The sequence below is a fragment of the Micropterus dolomieu genome, linkage group LG10, assembly GCF_021292245.1.
Source record: "Micropterus dolomieu isolate WLL.071019.BEF.003 ecotype Adirondacks linkage group LG10, ASM2129224v1, whole genome shotgun sequence".
In the NCBI taxonomy this organism is placed as follows: Eukaryota; Metazoa; Chordata; class Actinopteri; order Centrarchiformes; family Centrarchidae; genus Micropterus; species Micropterus dolomieu.
In genome coordinates, this window is record NC_060159.1 from 9190493 (window position 1) to 9213300 (window position 22808).

At 40.5% G+C, this 22808-nt stretch overlaps 1 protein-coding gene across 10 annotated transcripts in view; it reads left to right on the forward strand.

Moving 5' to 3' along the window:
* LOC123977373 (1-phosphatidylinositol 4,5-bisphosphate phosphodiesterase beta-1) overlaps positions 1-22808 on the forward strand; it is a 171373-nt gene that overhangs the window by 102522 nt on the left and 46043 nt on the right. For 9 of the 10 annotated variants that reach the window (XR_006826648.1, XM_046059997.1, XM_046059994.1 and 6 more), the window contains 3 exons: positions 17390-17530; positions 17951-18030; positions 20870-20923. Coding sequence is in view for 9 of the 10 variants with exons in the window: in XM_046059992.1 (XP_045915948.1) it covers positions 17390-17530; positions 17951-18030; positions 20870-20923 (275 nt within the window). In the remaining variant the exon portion in view is untranslated. Of the gene's footprint in view, positions 1-17389; positions 17531-17950; positions 18031-19815; positions 19933-20869; positions 20924-22808 lie in introns of those variants that run through there. The other variant, XM_046060000.1, reaches the window with a different exon arrangement.

Below are 22808 nucleotides of genomic sequence, written 5' to 3' on the forward strand. Positions count from 1 at the left end.
CACACATTTGTCTATTCATTCATTTGTTTCCTTCAGGCAGGAGGTGGTCAGTCCACATATGCAGTCAGATGTACCCAACGTCCCTATCAGATGAGCTGAAGTACTCTGGCCTTTCATCAACGCCGGTCTTGTTTAACGTGTTCATTTTAACAGATTTTAAAAATGTATGCTAAAAACGAAGACATAACATAACATTTTTCATACAATTGTATTGTCAATGTTTAGAACAGTTTGTTCACGTTTGCATTCCTACTGCTACTACTTGGAGTGGCAGAAGATGCATCTTTCAACCACTGATCCATTACTTTGAATAAACTATTATTAATAAATTATTGTTATTGTGACAGAACATTTACTAAAGGTCAGCATCTGGCCAATATATAATCCTAACTGGGAGGGTTTTTTACTAAACACAGTGTATGTGGATATATTTTTGTTTAAATCATAATTTCTATTTTTTCAAATTAGTTGAGCTACTCCACAATCTTTCCATGTACCCACTGGTGACTGTATGTACCACCACAAGTACCCTTGGTTGAAAATAAGTGTTATAGAGTATAGCAGCCATCATTCTTAACTCATTTAGCCTGCCATTGGCAGGTTACTATATGTCTACAATCAGTGGCTCTTAGCAGATCGACTGATCTCAGTCTCGATTTAGGTGTTCTTGAATGCGGGACAATCAATATATCAGGGTCAATATATTGAACCAGTTGCTGGTTCCAGTACATTACTTAACACGCTGATGTTAGGCAAAATTTGGTGTGATTTAAATAAAAATAAATATTTTGTTATCACATTGTTGTAAATCACAGGCATGCCAAGTTGTAGACTCTAATTGGGTCATTTTTTTTTAAATAAAGCTGCAATATAAAAAACAAACTCAATGTGTATATATAGTGTAGACATATATCAGTATCTCGAATAATGTTTGTACATCAACATAATTATCTCAAACCCACTCAATCCCTGCGTATTAATACCTGGTGAAATGACACTGATTAAACATTCAGTGGCCCCTGCACTGTCTGTGCACATATTACTCACACACATGCCACACACCAATATACACTGCCCACCTTGCAGGTGAGTATGAAATATGAGGGGTTATGACTAGTCTGATGGGTCTGTTACCATAGAAACCATAAAGAGAAGAAGACAAACATAGAGCTAACAAGAGCAGGAAAGGCTCTGTGACACACAGTTGCTTTCCGTTTGACAAGAGAGCATAGGAAAGATCATGTCAACTACTAATTAAGTCCCCTCTCATCTAGAAACATTCACACCTCTTCTCTTCTGTGTGAGTCCAACCATATGCCTCAGTCAGTCTAGGGAGTTTGTGAACTACAGTAATTGAAGGAACATTTGCTGATATCTGTTAGTTGTTCCAGACTTGTGAGGGACATGAGTCAAAAAACAATAATAATAATAAATAATAGTAAATAGTAATAGTAATAAACAATAGTAATACATTTTATTTGTAATGCACTTTGCATTTGAAGCAAATCTGTGCTACAGTTAAGATCATAAAAGCAAGGTAAAAACATCAATATAAAATACAAATAGATAATGAAACAACTTGCAGGGTTAATTAAAACTCATAAGTTCTGCTAAAAAGAAATGTTTTCAGTCCTTTTTTAGTCTCAGTAGTCTGAGGTGTCCTCAGATGGTCGGGGATGGCATTCCAGATTCGAGGAGCAGCAGAATAGAAAGCCTGATCACCCATAGTGCTGAGCTTAGTCCTGGGGAGAAGGAGACGGTTAGAATTTGTTGAGCGGGGGGATTGTGTTGTAGTTAGAGGGGTGAGTAGTTCTTTCGGGGGGGGGGGGGGCATTTTCATAGATGCACTGGTGGGTGAGCAGGGAGACCTTGTATTCAATCTTAGCAGAAACGGGAAGCCAGTGGAGTGAATGGAGAATGGGTGTGATCTGGTTGTACTTTCACACTCTTATCAGAATCCTTGCAGCACTGTTCTGAAACTTTCCCAAAACACAGTTTATTGCAGCATCTTCTTTCAAACCCAGCAAATGTGACACTTAAGGACTGCTATTCAGTGGCCCTTCAAATGTTCACAAATCTGTAGTGAGCTATTAGATCCTCTGGCACTGCCTCAGAACCATTTTCATGATCATTTCCATGAAAGATTTATGGAAAAATAAATCTACCTTTTTAAAAGTTGATGCTTTTGGAAGCAAATGTCCCAAATGACTCATAACTTTAATTGAAAACCATAATCTGCCTTACATTGCTACTGATCATGAATGCTAAAGAAGCGGGGCTAATGAAGTGCTGTTAATCATTGATCATTGATCATTTCAAACTGTAGCGATCTCATCTTGGAAACAGACATGCATAGTTAAATAAACACCCAGACAAGCCTGTAGGCAGAATAGAGTTTCTCCCCTTTTCTCTCCAATTTGTTCAGATTTAATTGGGGTGATCAATATCTTTTCTGAGTTTCCCACCATACTGTTATCATCCATCTATTCATAACAGATATGTGGTGAACAGATTGGAGAATGGATGAGATGAGAAAGCAGCTCCTGGGGATTCTGTTCATTGCCGCCTTGGTCACACTAGTCAGCTCCTAACACCATTAATCAAATAGGTTAGCCCGGTGGACGTAGTGCTCATGGTTGTGCTTGTGTGATAGGTTTTTGTGGCTGTATGTGTAAATGTGTGCTAGTGTGTGTGTGTTTTTAAGGGACCTTTCCAAAGCCGAGACATAAAGAGACAGGTAACCTTTCTTACTCCCTCAACGATCCTTTCCAAGCACAACAGCACGCCAAAGACTTAATTGGTTTTCGATAGTAAATCTCAGGAGGGTTAGTAAAGAAAATGTCTGATTCTTAATGCTGCTGCTCCAGAGACCACAGAGCTCTCTCAAACTATTTCCTGTCCAAAAGACCAGAGCAAATGGAAGTGTAACACGCATTTCTTCTCTCTCGCTTGGTTTTCTCCATTGAATGATGTTTGGATAAACTTAAGTGTGGATCCGAGAACTTGAATACTTCTTTTTCTTCTTTAATGATTTAATGTTCTGTGCACTTGTTTCCACAGGAAGTTGTATTCCATTTGTTGCAGCCATTTGTTTGGCCAAGAAAAGTCCCCTCCACATCCATTCAAACCACGTGGTTTGGTAGCTGACAGACTGCAGGTTCTGGTTCACAAGTGTAACACTTCCCAGAGATGCTGACAACTCTCTCGGAAAAAACATGTCCACTTAATAAGTATTGTAGCCTCATGTGCAGTTTTAAAATCCTATTTTCTTAACACTACATCAATATTCTGTCAGTAGAATGAGCCAGCTCCATTTCCTTTTCTTCTATTCTTACAGACCTCATTATACCCGCCTTTTGCTACATTTCAGTACTTTTCAAACTGTATGTTTTGTTTAACATTCAATACTAAGGCAGACCATTGCATAAGAATCAGGAAAACCTTCATTCAGAAATATCTTTAGTTAAAAGCATTCCACATAAAACAAGTGGAGTTATATCACCCCATTATAACATAATTTACTACAATTATTGAAATTGCCAATCTCTACTCAAAGGCTCATTGTTACACACTACACTGCAGGAAGCACTACTGTCCTAAGCAACTGGCAGGCGTTTAGCTTGAGTAGGATATAATGCTCTATGCCAGTAAATATTGTCATGAATATAGTCTCCGTCTGCCAATTGGTCTTGTGTATGTTGATATTGTATCCATATGCCCTCACATTAATGTGAGGCAATTGTAATGTCCACCAACCATGATGACAGCTTTCATATACTGTACTTCAGGGTGGAAAAGAGTGTGGAAGAGGACGGATGTCTGATTTGATTAAAGGTATTTTGACTTGACATGGTAGGCTGACATTGTTGGTGATTGAAAAGGCATTCGTTTGGCCTGCATCTTGTGCAAGTATCTGTTATGATGTGCACAATTAATATGTGGCTTTTGATTAGAATTATATCCTAGATGAAGTGATTCACACTAGCTAAGGTTATTCAAAATAATACCTAGTTTTTAATACCTTGTCTGTTACATGTTACTGTTAAGACAGTGTGCTCCCGCACTTTGACATGGCTGTCAATTGTCAAGCTCCTGGATTGAATAAGAGGATTGATAAACACAATGTTAATACAAAACCCTTATATCCTGTTTTCTACTCCTAAAGGACAGCCGAGAAACAAAAGCAGCAGACAGTGACTCTAGTGAGCACTGGGGATTTGATTGTGCCTCTCGCTTTCTGCCTCATACGAAAAGAATCCCCTAATTTCTAGGCACTGTTAGCAGCGGATTACAATCAGAGGTTTCTCTGATATTCAGCTGTTTTGGATTGTCTGTCTTGTTAACAGGTGGCAGGCATTTTGTCTAGCCACATCTCCTGGTCTACCATTAGAAACCGAGACTGGCTAATTAAGCTAAGAGGTGCCATAGGTGTCTGTTGTCTGGTACAAAACAACCGTGGACTGATTATCATCTTTTAGAAGAGCTCGGTCACACAGAATCATAGCCAATCAGATATGGAGGACCATGGAGTGTTGATTTCTCTCATCATGTGTGCCATTAACACCGTGGCATCTTGAAATGGGGTCTCCCCAGATCACTGTCAGCTCTGTTGTCAGCTTGGTGCATTTGCTCAACCATAAACCATAGTATTAAAAGGCCTTTTGAATATATAAATATATATATCCAAGGGCTTGTTCGAACATTCAGTTGTGTCTTGTTGGCAGATCAGTGGAGCACACAGATGCCATACCAAATGGGGCGTTATGTGAGACTGGTAGGTGGCTGGATGGTTGGTGGCTGCCATGGTCTGGCATGGCCTGGCCCGGCAGATGGTCTAGGTATGTCGGGACAGCGCGCTCTCTGTGTGACGGTGAAGCTAATGATGGCAAAAGGCTAAATGATGACTACAGACAGAGGATAAATCACAATTATCACTACTCGATGCTTACCAAGGATCCTCAAATGTTTGCAGAGGGATTTGGTGGCCCAATTAGGGTTGTTTATGCACAGAATTATGTTCCCCAGTAAATTTTGCTCTCCTTACTGCAGAACAGTAGTGTGTGAACTGGCTTGACAGCGTGGTGCTAAACAACTTTTATCAGATTTTTTTTGTGAAGGCCTGAACGACCCTCCATACCGTGCTGTCTGGGGCAAATACCTCCTGACCGTCTCACTGACATAAGAAGTTCCCAAAACACAGTTCTGCTGTGACATTCTGTTTCACTCAAGATAAGCCATGACAATTCAGTGCTGCAGACTGTAACGGTGGTTTGTTCTATGAGACTCACCTAAATGGCAGGCTCAAATGCCTCAAGACTGTAATGTTTATTTTGTGAAGCATCATTAGGATTCAGTGCTTTAAAGACTGTGAAAAAAGTTAACATTATGTGTTCTTTTGTCAACTGTTCCTGCCAAATATGGTAAGACATAATTTTTCATATCAAAATAGTATAAAAATCAAAAAATAAAAAGTTGAAATATTTTTGTGGGAATATATTGCCGATATCCAATCAATCATATTCAATCAAATGTGATTTTGACTAGCTAACCCTGCCCATCATATAAAACTGCAATTTATGACCATTAGCTCGTTGGTCGTAATAGCTAGCCAAGTAATATCATGGATCAGAAAAATGTGTTTTGTTAACATTTCCAAAGAATGTGGTTGAGTTCTAATTCATTCTAATTTATAAGTAAATGAGCAGATATGAAAAGCTTTTTAGGCAACAAGATTTCAGTTTTCAGTCAGGGACTTTATATAATAAATACACTTAAAATCCTTCTCTCCACTTCCAGTTAGCCTTATTGTATTTGTTTTTCTGCAGTTTACAATTGCCATATAATGTGGTGGAGACACCGCATCATTACCATGGCTGTGACTAACCCTGATAATTAGACAATGTAAAAACAAGAAATGCTGGTGATGTGTCTGTAAATTTTCCTGCCAGACACTGGCTATAAATGTTGTGTCTCTATACTATGTAGGGTTATTTTAAAGGCCATTTTGAATTGTAAGCCATGAACTGTATTAGTGCACAACTCCTGTGCGTCATTCAGATTAGCCTAACAAATCAGCACAAAGCCATGTCACTGGGATGAATAAAGCCAGCTCTCTGTGTGCGTCTCCATCAGCAGAATGACGAAGCACAGCTCCTTCTCTTCAGCTTCACTATTACTTTATACTGCATGTCGACTACTTCTGATGCTACACAGTACACAGTCCTCCCCCTTAGACCTGCAGGAATGTACTCCAATAAACCCAATTGGTTCTGGTCAAAATTATTAAAGATGTCATTGGGGCTGGAATCTGCTTAGTGTCCTCTACAAAGCAGGAACCCTGCGTATTGGAGTGTTTTGTCATGAAGGAAGGGGGGGTGTAAGTAAAAGATGGCAAGAATGGAAACAGCTAGAGGGAGAGGACATATGCTGCCTCCTTACAGCAACAGCATGACAGAGCATCTACAGCCCAAAGGCTGTACTGTGTGAGGGTTTTGTATAAATTATTTACCTGGGGACCCCATTGTGGACAATTCACCTGCGGGGTCTCTCTCCATGGGGCTCCTGGTTCTTGGAGGGCCCAAGCAAGTTGCCATAGGGAAGACTGAAGGCTGGAAATTGCCCTCTTTCCAAACACACAGCTTGCTGTACTGTGAGTCTTTGCAGGCTTCTTTGAGGGAAAGAGGCTGATCTTAACAGAAGTGAAATCTGATTAGGTTCACTTGAGATACAGTGAGGGATAGAAAATAATATAGTCTTGTCTGCTGTAAATGTTTCTAATGGTTTGGATTTGAGGTGGGGTTAGTCAAATGTAGGTGAAGGGCACAAATTATGTTATCATGTCATTTTTCTATCGTGTTTTGCTTCTAGCTGGCTGGCAATCGCCCATTGTGGCAATGTTTGTAATTGTGAAAACACAGAAAACACATCTGGGGAATTATCTATGGCGCATTTGTCTATCTTCTGCATGTGTTTACACAATTGCTAATAATACTTATAATAATTGGATACTTTATTGATCTCATCTTAGTATCCCCCCTCCACAGTGAAACTACAAGTTCAGGGTTACTGAAGGTGGAAATCCAGTTTCTATAGCTCAAGGATGCATAAAATGTTTATCAGCCTTTGCGTGGGTGTATATGCATCTGTATGTTGCATGTGACGCTTCCATGTGTGCATGTACTGTTTGTAGTGATTGCTTTTAGCTGTTAGCAGAATTTTCTCAGCATTTCCATAAGTCTGTCCACACTAAATTAGAGCTTCTGTATGACTACAGGATAATTACTGTAGTTATGTACCTGCCAGTTTCTGGTGCCCGGGGGCTTTTTTTAGTGCCACCACTGAAGGACTGCCACTTGATGGACATCTTGAACAGAATAGGTTTCATCCACCTCACAAATTGATGCGAATGACTCAGAGAGGTGGGAGTAATGACCAAAATACCTGGGGCACGCTGAGATGGAGGAAGCACATAAGTAATAAGGAAAAACTAGCAAGCAGAATTAAAAACTTTGTCAAAGATTTAAATCTCATGTACTTTAGGTGAAATTGTATCAATTGGGCATTTTATCAGGAGTTCATTCCACCTTGTTCTTACCTTGGGTGTCAGTTTTTAAATTCTTTGATTAAGTTATCTTGGTTTAAATGTTTGTTTAACCCCTAACTTCACTAGGTCATTTGTCTGAGATGTTTACTTTCCTTTTTATATAATTCATTTAGCTATGTTAAATGTTTCTTAGATGCCAGTGGATAACATCACACTCAGAAGCACCCGTTTATAAATTTCTCAGCTTTGTTTTTGGCAGTATACCATTTGATTGCACAACACACTTGTCATTTTTTATTAAATTCTTCAACCAAGTGTGTTGCGCGTTTAATATCATTGCCAGCTCAGCCAAGTGGCTCGTGTGCTACTAAGTTTCTCCCCAGTGCTCTCCAGTTTCGTCTGATGCTCGTTCTAATGAGAAGTGCTGAGCTGGTGAGTCACAGCGGTTGATTAGTTTTCTCCTGCTGGAGTTCATGTGGTGTATCTGAGGTCAGCTCCTTCCTGTCTGTGACTCTACCTTCCTGTCGGCCCAATGTGAGCTCAGCCAGAGAGAGGAAGAGTACATGCCAGGTAGAATACTTCCACCTCATCAAACCTGCCCCTTGCCCCTTCCTTCTCCCTTCTTACCTTCACAGTGATTCACACACAGCGTGAATCGTCCTCTTGCCTCTTTTCTGTTTATTCTCTCTCACTCCTTCCAGCTATCTCTCCCCCAGACACCAAGCTACTCTTAGATGCTCACAAGAACCCATGTGTGCATGTGCGCAAGTGTATGAACACATGTAAAATTTACAACCTCATTTTGCCACTGCATGTAGAATGTGTGCCCCTGCAACAGATTATTATGGAGATTACATTCCCAGCTACATAGGGACTCTCTGTGACAGAGGTGTGGCTAGTCTCATCTGTATAATTATTCTTATGTCCTGCCCTACAAGCTTTTATGTTCCCTCTTAATCCATGCTGGCAGTATGCCTCCCTATAGGTCTCTTATTCCCTGTGTTAGTCAGGCTTTTGCCACGGAAGTCTATTTTTTGCCATTAATGGCAGTAAAATCTTGTACTCCCTAGTGTCTTTTCCAGGTAATGGTGTAAGTTATGATTTGGTTTCTGTGAACATGCAGGTAAAAAATATTGTTAAAGAACAATCAAGTCTTTCTTTAGAAATTGTATAATGACTAGCATTCTCCTTGAAGTTTTTGTATCTCTACTTGCCATCCGGCATGAAAAATTTAAAAACAAATGTAAGTGTAGGGCAACCACAAAATTCAAAAATGGAGGATTGAAACCTGCTTTCACTGATCGAGAATTATAATTTTTATACAGGATTATAGTATTAGTCAGTTACGAAACATAACTTTTGTTCCTGTTATATATACTATTTTTTTGCAAGAGATTCTGTTCTTAAAATTTTTTAAATCCTGTATTTGTACCTTATTGTGTAATTTATTGTTAAAAATAAATGCATAGATAATACATTTAAGCTCTGCTGTTCTGCTCCTCTTTTGCATATTTGAAAAACCTTATATATGTCTTTAAAGACTGCTACACATAAGCAAGTCCATATGCAAAGTAGCAGTCCTTATTTATCCAACAGAAAAATATGAGTCCTTGAACAGCCCTTGAATCTTTAAACACACAAATACAAAATAGGGTTTGGAGGCACAGAGATGCTGAAAATATTAAAATATTGCTTTTTTTGTAAAAGGAAATTTTGTGTCACTGTATTCTTCACTCTGCTTCTCATGTTACCTTGGTGCCAGAGCAAAGCAGATTTCTCAGAAAGATTGTCCAATTTCCTCCCCATTTCTCGAGCATTATTCTCTTCATAGCCCTGCGGTCATCGTGTGCAGTCAATAGAGATTCTTTTCTTATTGTCTATTTTTTTGGAAAGATTGTGGTCATGTTCACCATAAATGAAAAACATTTGTTTAGCATGTTGTAATATCAGAAATTATTTGAGGGAAGAAGTGATATAAAATTATATTACAGCGATTATGAAGCTTAATTGTGCTGTAGGTATTGATGAGATATTTTCTCTGAGGTAGTGCACACATAAACACAAAAGCAGAAAGACACACAACCACACTTATTCCAGCTCAGGAGTTCAGTTATTGAAAAAACATGGAGGGGGAAACATCCAAAGCTATGAGAACTCCTCTGTGGCTGATCCTTTGTGACAGTGTCTGACGTGTGACAGTTTAATCAGATGATTTAGTTATCGAGGAGGCTGTGGTTTGCAGTCAAATGCTGTCAAGCATTCCTTATGTTTCCAATGAAGAATGTGTTTCTCCTCAATGGCACAGCAGCCTGAATGAGATGTCAAGAGTTTTTATATGTGGGGTGGCAGGCTGAATAAGGAGTTTCTGCCATTTTCTGGCTCAGGCAGTCACAGCTGTCAACAGCTATCAGATATATGCAGTTTTATTCCACTTAAACACATAGTGATAGTGGGCTTTTGTCTTCCTTTCAAACTTCCTCCAAAATCTGTTCTTGTGTAGGTGGATGTCTTAAGCCCAATAATCTTTGTTCAACTTTTACCAATTCAAGATCACATTAATAAAACATATTTATGCAAAACATTGATAAGGAACAGCAAGCTGCAGATTGTCTAAATTTAGTTGTCCACTCAGTCATAATGGTTACTATTCCAGGCATGAAAATTCAGTAAATTATTTTAGTTAGTGTGCTGAGTGGATTTAGGAATAGTTCAATGAAATTATAAAAGTTTTCTGGAACAATGCATCAAACACACCTCAACTTTCTTTCTAATACATTTTTGCCTGGAGTGTGAAGTTTGACAGAAGTTTAGCTGTGCAGAGGAATGATGTCTGATCAGTAAGAGTAATTTCTGTAATAAATTTGTGCGGTCAGGGATAATTATTCATGATAAAATGAGAAATACAGTGGTTATATAACTGCCATTTTAAAAAATGCATTTTTCACTTTCCCCTTTAAGTTACAATGTGCATCATGAGATGATTAGCATTGGGTGTGAATGTTGGGCCACTTCCCCAAAACATGAAAATGGGTACCTGTCAGCACAAGTTCTTGCTGATGTTCTGGCATTTTGGAAATGGCGTGATATGTGCTCTCCGTCCACCCCTCCGTCTGTCGTTTCATGTCTCACAGCTTCGAGGTTAATGAAATGCCCCATTGAAGAGCTGGAACGGGGGATTGTTAAGTCCATATGAGCTTTACAACCTCCTCCCATGGATTTCTTCAGCCTGTGCCTTGATGCATGAGCACGCTTTACTTTAATCAGGGTGTAATTTTTGTTATTCCAATTCACTTCTTGATCGTTAAACCGCTAATCAAACTCTTTCAATATAAAGAAAATATTAAATATTTTGCATAAGAGAGTTAATGTCTTCTTCTCAAAATAATGCAGCTTAAATCATTACATTTTCCTGCTTATTCACAACCTTGTACAGGCTACCCTGCATGAACTCGCATTGTGTTTACTGATGCTTCATTGATGGACAGTAGCCAATACAGCTGCGTTACAGGCAGGAGAGGATGGCCTAAAGGAAAATAAGTCGCATTTTGAGAAATAAGTATCCTTTTAGCACACTCCACCAGTAGCAAACCCTTTTCCTATTTTTGAGAAGGTTGTATGTGGGTTACGATTACAGGGGCACACAAAGCCAAATGTGTGTGTGTGTGTGTGTGTGTGTGTGTGTGTGTGTGTGTGTGTGTGTGTGTGTGTGTCTGTGTGTGTGTGCGCACGCGCGCTTGGTTCCATACTGTGGTCAGTGATGCATCACCTGACAGCTGACTGATGAAGCACTGACCTTTTACTCCTAGCCTTGTGGGCAATTCTCCGCCTCGTGAAACTGTGGTGGTCTGCATCCACTGACACTTGAGTGCTCAAATGAATTACGACCCTGTGGGAGAATTATAAAAAGAAGCAGGGACAGTGAGCCCCACAGATGGGGTGGTGGGGGGTGGGCAGGCTGCAGATAGAGAGAGATGGGGTGATGACGCCCCAGAATCAAAGACTCCCTCCTGATCCCTCTCTGATTCCCTCGCTCCTTCCATCCTCATCCTCTTCTGTTCTTATTCATGCACTTTGATTTGTTTTACAATGCAGTTGTTTGTGAGATGTTTATTTGCGGCTTATCCTCAGTCTGTACACACTGCACTGTATAGTGGCGGAGTTTTTCCCAAAGCTAGAGTAGTTTCCAAGCTGAGGAAGTTTAAAATATGAAACTGCAGAGCTGGAATGGGAGCAGACAGCTCTCCCATCCTTATATGAAAGGCTGCTGCCAACGAGGCTGAATCGAACAGGCCGTTTGATCAGCAGAAAAGCTTTAAAGCTGTACTACATGGTGTCCCCCCTGTAGCAAAAATGCTCCATACTTTAGTTCCCCACTGTGAAAGGGTGAGTTTTTTTTTTAGAATTTAAGATGTTGGTTTCTTCATTTGTGTTGTATGTGTTTTTGTTTGTGTGTGTGTGAGTGTGTGTGTGTGTGTGTGTGTGTGTGTGTGTGTGTGTGTGTGTGTGTGTGTGTGTGCGTTTGTCTTTGCATGCTGTCTCTACAATCTGTTTAGCTTCAGGGCTATTTAACTTGCCAAAAAAATTTAAACTGAAATCCCCTGACTTCCTCACAGTGTCTTAATTTTTTTTACCTGCTTATAGACATTGCATGTTCAGCATATCATTTGCAGGGCAAATACAATCATCTGCAGTGCCAATGTGTGAGAATAGATAAAACAACCCCTACCCCCACAGTGTATTTGTGCCTGTGTATCTACTTGTGAGTGCAGACTGAATCGAGGTGCCTGTTTTCTTAAAGAATGTGATGTCATTTGACAATGTACATTTTTGTGACTTTATGTGTGTGTCTGTGTGTGCGCAAGCATGCGTGCAGATAATTGGGAAGGTCATTTGCGGGAAACATCTTTTGCTTGGCGAGAAAGACAGAGCTCTTTCTTCTAATGGGATCAATGTTTCAATGCTTTCTGTCTGTGTAAGTTATGATGTGGCTAATGTTTTAAACATGCTCTGCAGATGCAGCGCGACCCTCTTAAATAAATGACTGCATCGCCTGGAGAGGGAGTCGTCTTAGGATTAGCTTTGCTGTGAGTGAAATGCTCTGTAGACTCTGTGACTCATACTGGCTGATAAAGCACATATAATAGCAAATAGGCTAACAAACCTTTCACACAACACTAAAATGACGTAAAGGTAATTCACTTGAGGCAGATCAATATCCATAGTGTGATTTGTGCCAAAAAATGACAAAACTCTCATCTGCACAGTATTTGTGTGGCAGAATGAGCACATCACCTCCAGCTTGATATCCCATAATTTCATTCCAAATGCCCGAGGCTTGTTACTTCCCCACCAACAGCATCTTACCGCTCTGTTAGTTAGCCAGGCTAGCCAGCAGAAGGAGAATTGGTACCCTGCTCATAACCTGCAGTGCTGCTCTGCAGTGTCATAGCTCCATATGTTAAGATATGCTCCTCTGAATACTTAAGTTATAGTTAGATTTATAACTTTCAAGCCCTCCCACTCCCGTAAGGTTATGTTTCTCTCTACCTGTGGTTCTCTGGCGTCGAGAGGGCCATAACTGGGCGTTTAGGTAGATGAATGGAATGTAATTCATGAGGAGTGTGTAAAAGTGTCGTGTCAGATAGTGTGACAGCAGATATACAGCAGATGAGGTTTCAACTGCCACATGTAGCTTATAAAAATCCTACAATATTTAACTTTTTTTTCTCCAAAAACCCTGTGCTTCTTAAGCATCCTTTCGTTTAACAAGCGCAGATGCTTTCAAACATGTAGTATGAAGAACTGCAACAAACACAGCCTGGCAACGTCAACTTAAGTGCAAGCATCCAAGACACCAAAAAGTGGCTTTTTTCACACACTAAGCTGTGAATTTTATGTCTTGTGAGAGTTGGTACATTAAAGAGGGAAAAAAGTACTTCTGAAGAAACTGTTAACATCAATGTTTTATACCAGCAGCACCTTCCTTGAATGAGGCACTGTTCACTTATTAAAGCTATCCCTGACACCTAATCAATTATTTGGACTGCCTCAGCATATTTTTTTAAGGGAAACACTTCATAAAAACATGAAATATTGCCACTACTACTTCTTCTCCAAAATGGAAATCACAGTGTGAAGCATCATCTGTTGTGCTTATTGTAAAGTGGACCTCTGTGGAACTTATGTTGTAATATTTTGCATCACATTACCTACACATACTGTAGAAATCTGTGATACAAGACATTAAAGGCAAGTGTTGAGTGGCATGTGTGTAGGTACTTGGCTCAGCATCAATCATTCATATTGACATTTCCTTTGATCTGTTGTCCCCGTGTGTGTATTTACGCACACACAAACACGTGACTGTGTGTGAATTCAAATGTGTGCCTTGATTTGCTCCGTCTTGAGTGCAGTTTGATGCATGTTTACTCGTGTGGATGTGTGTGCATTTGTGATTGTGCACATCCAAGCTGATGCGTGTGTGTGTGTGTGTGTGTGTGTGTGTGTGTGTGTGTATTTGTGAGTTTAGACAGGTGTCGTGCTGCAGGTTTAATGACAGGAGTTGCGGTTGACTTCCCTTTGCCAATCTGAATCCTTTCCCTTGTGCCCAGCAAAGTGTGACACAGTTTGAGTGCATGGCTGGTAGGGCCTAGTGACAAACTAAGGCAGGAAGAAGAAGCCTGTGTATTTCCTCAGGCTGCAGCTCCACCTGAATGCTAAGTGACTGAGAAGAGTTCCAGTGCTGGCACACTGCAGCTGCCATCATGCACCATGTATGCCTGAATAAACACACGCACACAAGCATGGATGCACAACGCACATTCACACGCAGACTCTCTGTGACTCAGTGATCCATGACTGTCTTGTGCAGAAGCTAAGCTCTCTCAGTGAAGTATGTTGTGTAGCACACAACCATCCTCTTGCTTCAACCACACCATCAACCCAAATCCCATCCAACCACCACCCATAGCCTGTTTGTCTAGAACTCCCATCATTGCGGTAACTGGCACTTCAGGCGCGCCTCCAGTGGCTCCCACAAGGCACCAGTACAAATTACATTTCCCTCACATGGCTGAGCCTACTCCTCTTCTTCCGTTCTTCTCTTTTCATGGCTGTTCTTCTCTTTCTCTTGATCTTTCCTCCTCCCCTCCTCCCCCTGTCCAGCATGGTCCACCTCCTTGACATAAGCTCATTTCTCTGCAACTAAGTCCTTTCCCAGCATAGCTGCTGGTGTTTCTCCAGTTGATGTGCTGGGAGTGCCCGCGGCTCCCTTCCAGATCAGCCCTGCGCTCACTGCTCCCAAGGAGATGAGCTGTATGTTCAGCTAATGGCTACAAATAGCATCAAAACAGTATCAAATTGTATTGACGTTCAAGCGCTGTAATAAATGAAATATGCATCTTACTGTCGTCTCGTCTGTTCTCAGAAGCCTTTCATCTTCGGCAGTCTGCCAAAGCATCCCTCAAAGAGTATTTGTGCATTGTGTGTTTTAGCAAATTGAAAGTGGCTTTTTATGCTTTGATTGATGGGGCTGGTGGCATTCAGAATACGTAAGTGGGCAGTGATGGATTCTCATTCAGATCAGCACTTTGTGCTCAATTGATTGGTGGTTAAGCCCAGGATCACGTAACTCTAACCTTCTGAGTGAGAGTTATCTGCAAATCACAGAACACTAGAAACATGTAATTTGTGTGCGGTAGCTATGTACAGTTAGTTATATCATGTTCTGTCTGTCAAAGAATTGATTTTAAAACATTATGGTTGGTTTATGAAGCACCGAATGGTTTAAGAGCAATATACATTTCTGATCTTTTGCTACGTTATGAAGCAGCAGGACTTCTTAGGTCATCTGGGACAGATCTGCTTACTGTCCCCAGGGTGAAAACTCAACATGGAGAAGCAGCATTCAGTTTTTATGCACCATATATCTGAAACAAACTCCCTGAAACCTGCAGGTCGGCTGCAACTCTCAGTTCTTTAAGGCTGTTTGATGCTGCCATTAAATCATGTGTGAGGCTTTTAATTATTATCTTACACTGCAATTTAACTTTTACTTTACTTTATTTTTATTTTTATTTTCTATTTACCACTACTTTTAATTGTATTTAAATGTATTTTTATATAGCCCTATGTTGCCTTTATGTTTTATGTAAATCCCTTTGTATTTCCTTGCTGTTGAAATGTGCTATACAAAGAAGCTTGCCTTGTGTTCTTCTCTTCTGTGGTAAGGCATATTTTTTAAGAAAGCAGCTCTCCCTGCACCCACATAAAACTGAGAATGCTGATATGTGAAGCAGGCAGACAGACAGGCTGTCAGAGCGGAGAGATTCTTCAATAGGGAAAGTGTGTTTGCCTCCGAAAAGTTCAGCATGATAATAATGGGCTCCACTAAGCTGCACAATTTGATTGGGGGGTGTGAGGGACGTGTAGAGGACATTTATCAGTGTGACACAGGACACAATGCTCTTTGTTTGATTGGTTAAATTAGTGGGAGCTCATTTGCTTTCACTGCAAAATCCTTTACAGGGCTTTTTTGTTGTGTTAATTAAGCCAGAGCAGCCATTTTGTATGCTGCTTGCGTATTGGGCCGAAAAGGAGAGAAAATGATCATTGTTATTCCTGTCTTGCACCTCAGAGTCATCGCAGTTTGTTTATATATATTATTATATATATATTATATATGATTTGCACCAAAGATACTTAAATGTATATTTGCTAAAAACATTTGTTTGGTTTAGTTTTTCTTGACAATTACCTCCTCTGAAAACTAATTATTATGAACTGACCTGTTGCCATTGCTCTATGTTTTTTTTTTTAAACAGACAACAGACTTCTTACAATGAGTCATTTTAACCTGCTGAATTTGTTGGATGGTGAAGGTTGCAGGGAATGAAAAGCTGTATTAAATCTGAAAATTGCATTGCTCCTGGTGGAGATCATTTCTCCTCATGAATTTGCATTATTTGTGAAAGCATGTATTAAAAACCTTTTCTGATTACAGCATCCTCGTGGGATCTCTTCAGCTTAGTGAATCCTCTGATAATTTTTAATGAAAGATTTTGTCCTGTGACATTATGCTTGATGACAAGGTGCTGCGGGGCATTGGCTGCTCCTCTTGTGATGCGATGGGAGCAAACCAAAAACAAGCTGGAAAGCAAGCTCTCAGGATTTGGAGAATTGTTGTGGGGTCACTGATAAATAACACCATAAATCCCCTGCAGACATTTTGTGGTCTTTTGTGCTTGGAAACTGTGAACGTCTGCATATTGTACCAGCACACACACCGGTGTCATTCTTTTAATATTACTCAATTTAATTACTTTATACTAGAAAATGTCTCCTTTCATAGTGCTGCTAAATCCTCCTTGTTTGCTTTTATAGCCTGCAATATGGAACCTGCAAGTCATACTGGTATCTTCTGGAGCTGTAGCATCTCACCTCAGTCCTCATATTGTCTGCCTCAGATTTCTGACCTCTCATTAATCACACAAATCAGCCGTCAGACTGGCAGGTTTTGTTTCACTTCAGTGCATTCAGAGGGCAATTTTGCTGTAATACAACATCAAACCAAAGAACCATGACACTGACCAGTACTGCCTCTCACTTCCTCAAAAAAGCATACCTTGTCTTTTTGCCATGGCCTGTTTTATGTCATTTGCCTTTATTCACACATGGAAGTTTTGTTTGGGCTGCTAGGTTTTGGATGCTGAACTGTAACCCACTTGTAAATGTGGGGTGGTTTTACCTGATAACTTTCACTGATTTGCTCAATTTTGAAAATTTGATCACTTGACCTTGATGGTGACACGCCTTTTGTCTTTGTCTCGTTTGTGTTTCATTGTTCAGGAAGCCAAGTTGCGTGAGCTACTGGATGTTAGCAACGTGATGGGGAAGATGGAGAACAAGATGCTGACAGTGGTGAGCGGCCCTGACATGGTCAACATCACCTATCTGAACTTCATGGCCTTCCAGGAGGAGACAGCTAAGGTAAATATTCAGCACAAAAACAACAACAGAACAGTTTCGATGATGACAACTTTTACAGAAATAGCTTGTTACAACTAGATTGTTCCACAAGGTTATTTAAAATGATGAAAAAAACCTTACCACTTATTCACTGTCAAGTTACGAGGTTTTTGACAAAGGTGCCATTTCTCTGTTGGGTTAACTACATGATGTGTTGTGTCAGGGTTGTGATGTCACATGAAAGTAAATTACACTAAGAACATAATTCAAATTACAAATTGAAACTGAATTCTGAATTTAATTATCAGCATGCCAACGTGTATGAAATAACAAATTAATTTATTCCTAACACATGGTAGTAGTAACAGACCACCACATTTCCACCCTCACGTCAAATTGCACTGACGTGTGTGTGTGTCTGTTTTGTTTTTTTTACTGCAGGAATGGGCAGAAGAGCTGTTCAACCTGGCATCAAACCTTTTGCTACAGAACATGTCCAGAGAGGCCTGCCTTGAGAAAATGTATGTCATCTATGCACACACATGCATGCTACACACACACAAGCTGTCACACAAAAAATGTAAATCCACAATCCCCAGATGAAATATGAAAAGCAGGTCTGCTAGAAACAAAAAATATCATCACAAGTCATCACAAGCGTGACATTAGATATGTACTGTATTTTACATATTTAGAAATATCAGGAAAAAACAAATGAGGTATCTTCTGCAAAAGAGACCTGTAATGCTCCTGGACACAGGACAAGTATACGTAATACATGTTTACTTACAAATGCTTGCAAAAACCATATTTGTCACAGCATACAATAAAACATCATAAACCTTTGCAGCACACACACACCGTTATGCATACACCAAGGTACATATGGGGTGTACTGTACTTACACAAAACAAAGGAGGTAAGAGGTGGCTTTTCACAGCTCCACAAGGCCGCCTGAGGGTTTGAGTTTATAAAGGTCACCTCCTAATATCGATGGAGAGAGTAAGAGGAGAGAAAACAGACAGGAAGGAAGAAGGTGGATAAATAAAACAGCTGGAAATATGCATTAGTTCATGAACCCGACTTGAGTGCAAGAGCATGTAGTGGGAATTCATATGGTGCTGTAGCCTATATTTCTGTTGCATTAATGGCATAATGACAGACCTGTGTCAGTAGAGCCTTAAACAGGTCGGATTGCTGACCTAAACTTGCGGTGGTGTCAAAATGTTAAAGAGGAGACCAGTAAGACAGTTTCTATCATCAGTCGCCTTCACACCACCTCTGATCCTGTGTTTTACGGCTGACAGCCCCTCGTTCGTATTGATCTGAATGGAGCTCACACACTGATCTGTGGCTCACACGTGATTTATGTGTGCAGCGAGTGACTGAGTGAAGCTCATGCAGAGTGGACGTATATATGAATCTGCCGAATTGTATTGAGAGAATATGCTGGGCTCTGCGTGGTGACAACTCCCAGCTGTCTGATGTTTATCAGCGAATAGAAGCCATATAACTTGCACCCCCCGAGGAGGATAATTGACTTATGAGACAATAAAAGAGGCCATCGACCACAGAACACAGAGACTTGAATAGAATTGAATAGAGGAGGTGTCGCAGTCACGCTGGTTTGCTCACAGCAGCTGTTGTTGTGCACTGCTTACTTAGAAATAAGGCGATTCACTGTACCAGCACGAGGAGATCTCATCCCCGTTGATGTTCTCCTGCATGTGGTTATTTCTCATCACTAGCTCTTAAAGCTGTGATACAGGAAACAAAACAGAACCCAGCACGTCTTCAAATGACAGCTTGCTACAATATGTTCTTCTGAGAGCAATGCAATTCATAGATTTCAGTCACGAGACGCTGCAAAAGCAGTTCAATTTCCACCTCTCAACCTAAGAAAAAGAAAGATAGGAACACAAACTGCAAGTGTTGAGCACTTCCGATCCATATAACGTTACAGCATCCGCTGCCGCATTTCTACCGTTAAAAACCACCAGGTCCCTGCTGCTGCTTGATTACAGTAATGTTTACATTTACCTTGTGGGGAATCCCTCACCTAACACAGTCCAGGCTTGTCTCCTACTCGATTAGTGCATCTGAAAGCACAACAACCATCCAGCATTTTGGCAACGCAAAAGTTACAAACTCAAAGTAACAGTATATGACTTGTAGTGCACTTGCTTCCTGGTTGGCAGGCAGCGGAAAATAACGTCTTTTTTTCCCTGTGCGTTTTCCTTGGAATGTGACGTTAACTGAAAACTTTGAATAGCGCTGAGGCCACTCCTTGAATTATGTTGCCTTGTGATTCAATGATTATGGTTAAACCGCATGTTGTACAATGGGATGACCTGTGACTATGCTAGAAAACTGAGAATTTACCATCTGTTGCTGTTTATGTCCTGCATTCCATGCCAAAAAAAGTAAGTCGATGCAGAAATACGTATTTGTATTTCCAAAGGTGTAATGGAACCTAACCTTCTTGGATTAGCATTAACTCGAGAGGGAGAGTAGAGACAGAAGGCAGAGAGTGAGTAGTGAAACGAAAAATGAGACAAATGCAAGTAATCGGTTTTCCCCTAATCGTCTTAATGAATAATACAGGCAGTTGTAAGGCAGATGAGCGAATCAAGAAACACCTAACTGTTCCCTCCTTCTTTCCTTACTCCTGAGCCTTTCATCCTTTTTTGCTTTTCTCCGTCTTTTTTAAATATCAACTTTATGTAGCTTTAGTGACGTCACATGTTGTCCCCTAACTCTTTCTCTGCCAGAACTCAGCGTTTTTCACTTTACATTTCCCTCTTTTTTAAAGAAAAAACACCTCAATCAAAATCCAGTCTTGGTCCCGTTAACCATTACATTAATCAGTGAGTTTTCCTGGGGTAGCCGTCCGGACCTATAAAGTGGACACTGTAATGGATATTAATTATTAGCCAGCAACCACTTAAAGCCCAGCCTGTAATGATGGCTCCTGTTTCAGCTAAGCTATTTATAGCTCAGGCTGCCTGTGTTGCTGCTGTATGGGTCTGTGTTGCCATTGGCAAGACTTCCAGGGATTAGCCACAATTCTAACCTGTCACGTAAGCACTGCCAAAGATTCGTGGTGTGCACAGAGAACTGTACACATGCGGTCAGCCACTGGGTGACATAAGTATGCATTTCACCACATCGATGCATGTTGTGTTATCTGAATGTGCACACTCGCTCATGGGACATGGCAAATGATTGCAGAGATGTACATCAGTCACACATGTAAACTCAAGTAAACACACACAGAAATTTAATTTGAACAAGTACATTTCTCACACAAACAAACTGCTGATTACATGTTGTATAAGGCGTGTGCTCTGTCCAACGCAGATACACTCGGCTGAAGCTGCAGCTCAACCCTGAGGGGCGAATCCCCGTCAAGAAGTAAGTCTCTCTGACTCATCCTTTTCTCCCCTGCCACCTCTTTTGATCAATGCATAGCTTTCTCTTCCTACTTGCATTGCTATCAGCATGCATACCCTTCAGTGTACACACATCCTCTGTGTAAATGTGTGCATTTATTAGAATATGTTACCCCTCCCCTCTGTCATCTTTCATTCTTTCCACGACTCTTCAGCTCTGCGGTAAAATTTTCTCCATTATCTCTACTCTCCTTTTCCTCTATGTGGTTGCATGCTCTGGGTAATTCATATCTGTCACTAACTCACTAACAGCTCAAAATTCAATGTGTGTGAGAATTTCCTTTTGTTAATTTCAGTCTTGTGATTTTCCGTTTCACTTATCTGGGATCAGTTTGTCATCAGCTCATTAAGAATCCAACTTTCTCCATCACTATTAGTCAAGTTGAGCTTTCAGGCAGGCAGCAGTGAACTTCTGCGATAACCTCTCACAGAGCCGCTGAGGAAAACAGCGGGTATCAGAGACACAGAGAGGCAGAGAGACACTCCTCGCCGTTTAGGGAATTAACCTCCTAGCTGGGAGGACATGTCAGCTTGACTAAAGTCAGCTTGACTCTGCTCTCCCACTGAGCATACAGTATGTGCTCATGGATCTGCACAGGCATACCTCTGCATGTAATTAAAACAGACTATGGCCAGCGGAAACAGACCTAAACAACCAGCGGTAGCTGTAACACTGGAGTTCATTGCAGTAAATCTAATTTATAGTGCACTAGAATATAACAGAGGACTGTATCCCATCCTCTCTCTGAACTCAAAATGACTGATGAGGCAGGACAGCGTGTTGTCATTGTCCAGTGAAAACCATGTATCTCTAAAGCTAAAAAAACAAAAAAACTAAAACCCATTGGAATATCTAAAAAATACAGTGTCACAAAGCTGAAAACAAGGCTGTGTTTCTCAGCTCAAGAAAACGTGATGCTTTGGACATGCATGTTTTTTTTTTTTACAGGAAGCAATCATATGATGGTTGTGTTGGAAACATTTTATGTGCATGTCTTTTATTAAATTACACAAGATAAAAGCCTGGTTGTATGACGGGTGAATTAGGATGTATGGAATAATAAATTCTGTCTGCGCAATGGAGCAGTGGATAAAACCCAGGCATGGGAGGCACCTGGGAGGTTAGGGAGATCCAGGTTCAACTCCCACTGCAACACATCCACCAGTGTGTCCCTGAGCAAGACGCTTAACCTCTGCCATATAGAGCAATTTGAAGTTGCTTTGGATGAGTAAATCCAAAGCTACATGAGTAAATGTAATGTTTCAGATGCTTTGGGGTGGCGATGGCTGAGTGGGTAAGACACATGCCTCTGGGTTCAGTTCTGACTGTGAAATTCACCAATGTGTCCCTGAGCAAGATATTTTACCCCTAGTTGCTCCAGAGGTGTGTGACTTCTGACATGTGACATGTGACATATGACAATGAATGAATAATGAGAATGGTCATTGTAATTATAAGAAGGTATGACAATAATACTACATTATGTGCTCATCTTTGTAAACATATTTCTAATAATAATAATAATAATAATCTTTATTTGTAGAGCACTTTTCAAAAACAAGTTACAAAGTGCTTTAACAAGACAAATGTAAATGCTCTGTACTTGTATAGCGCCTTTCTAGTCTTTTCGACCACTCAAAGCACTTTTACACTACATCTGCATTCACCAGTCACACACATTCATACACTGAGCCTAAGTGCTCAAACAGAAACTAACATTCACACTCACTCATACACTGTATGTAATTCGGGGTTCAGTATCTTGCCCAAGGACACTTCGACACGCAACTAGGGGGAGCCAGGGATTGAACCGCCAACCTTCCGATTAACGGCCAACCCGCTCTAC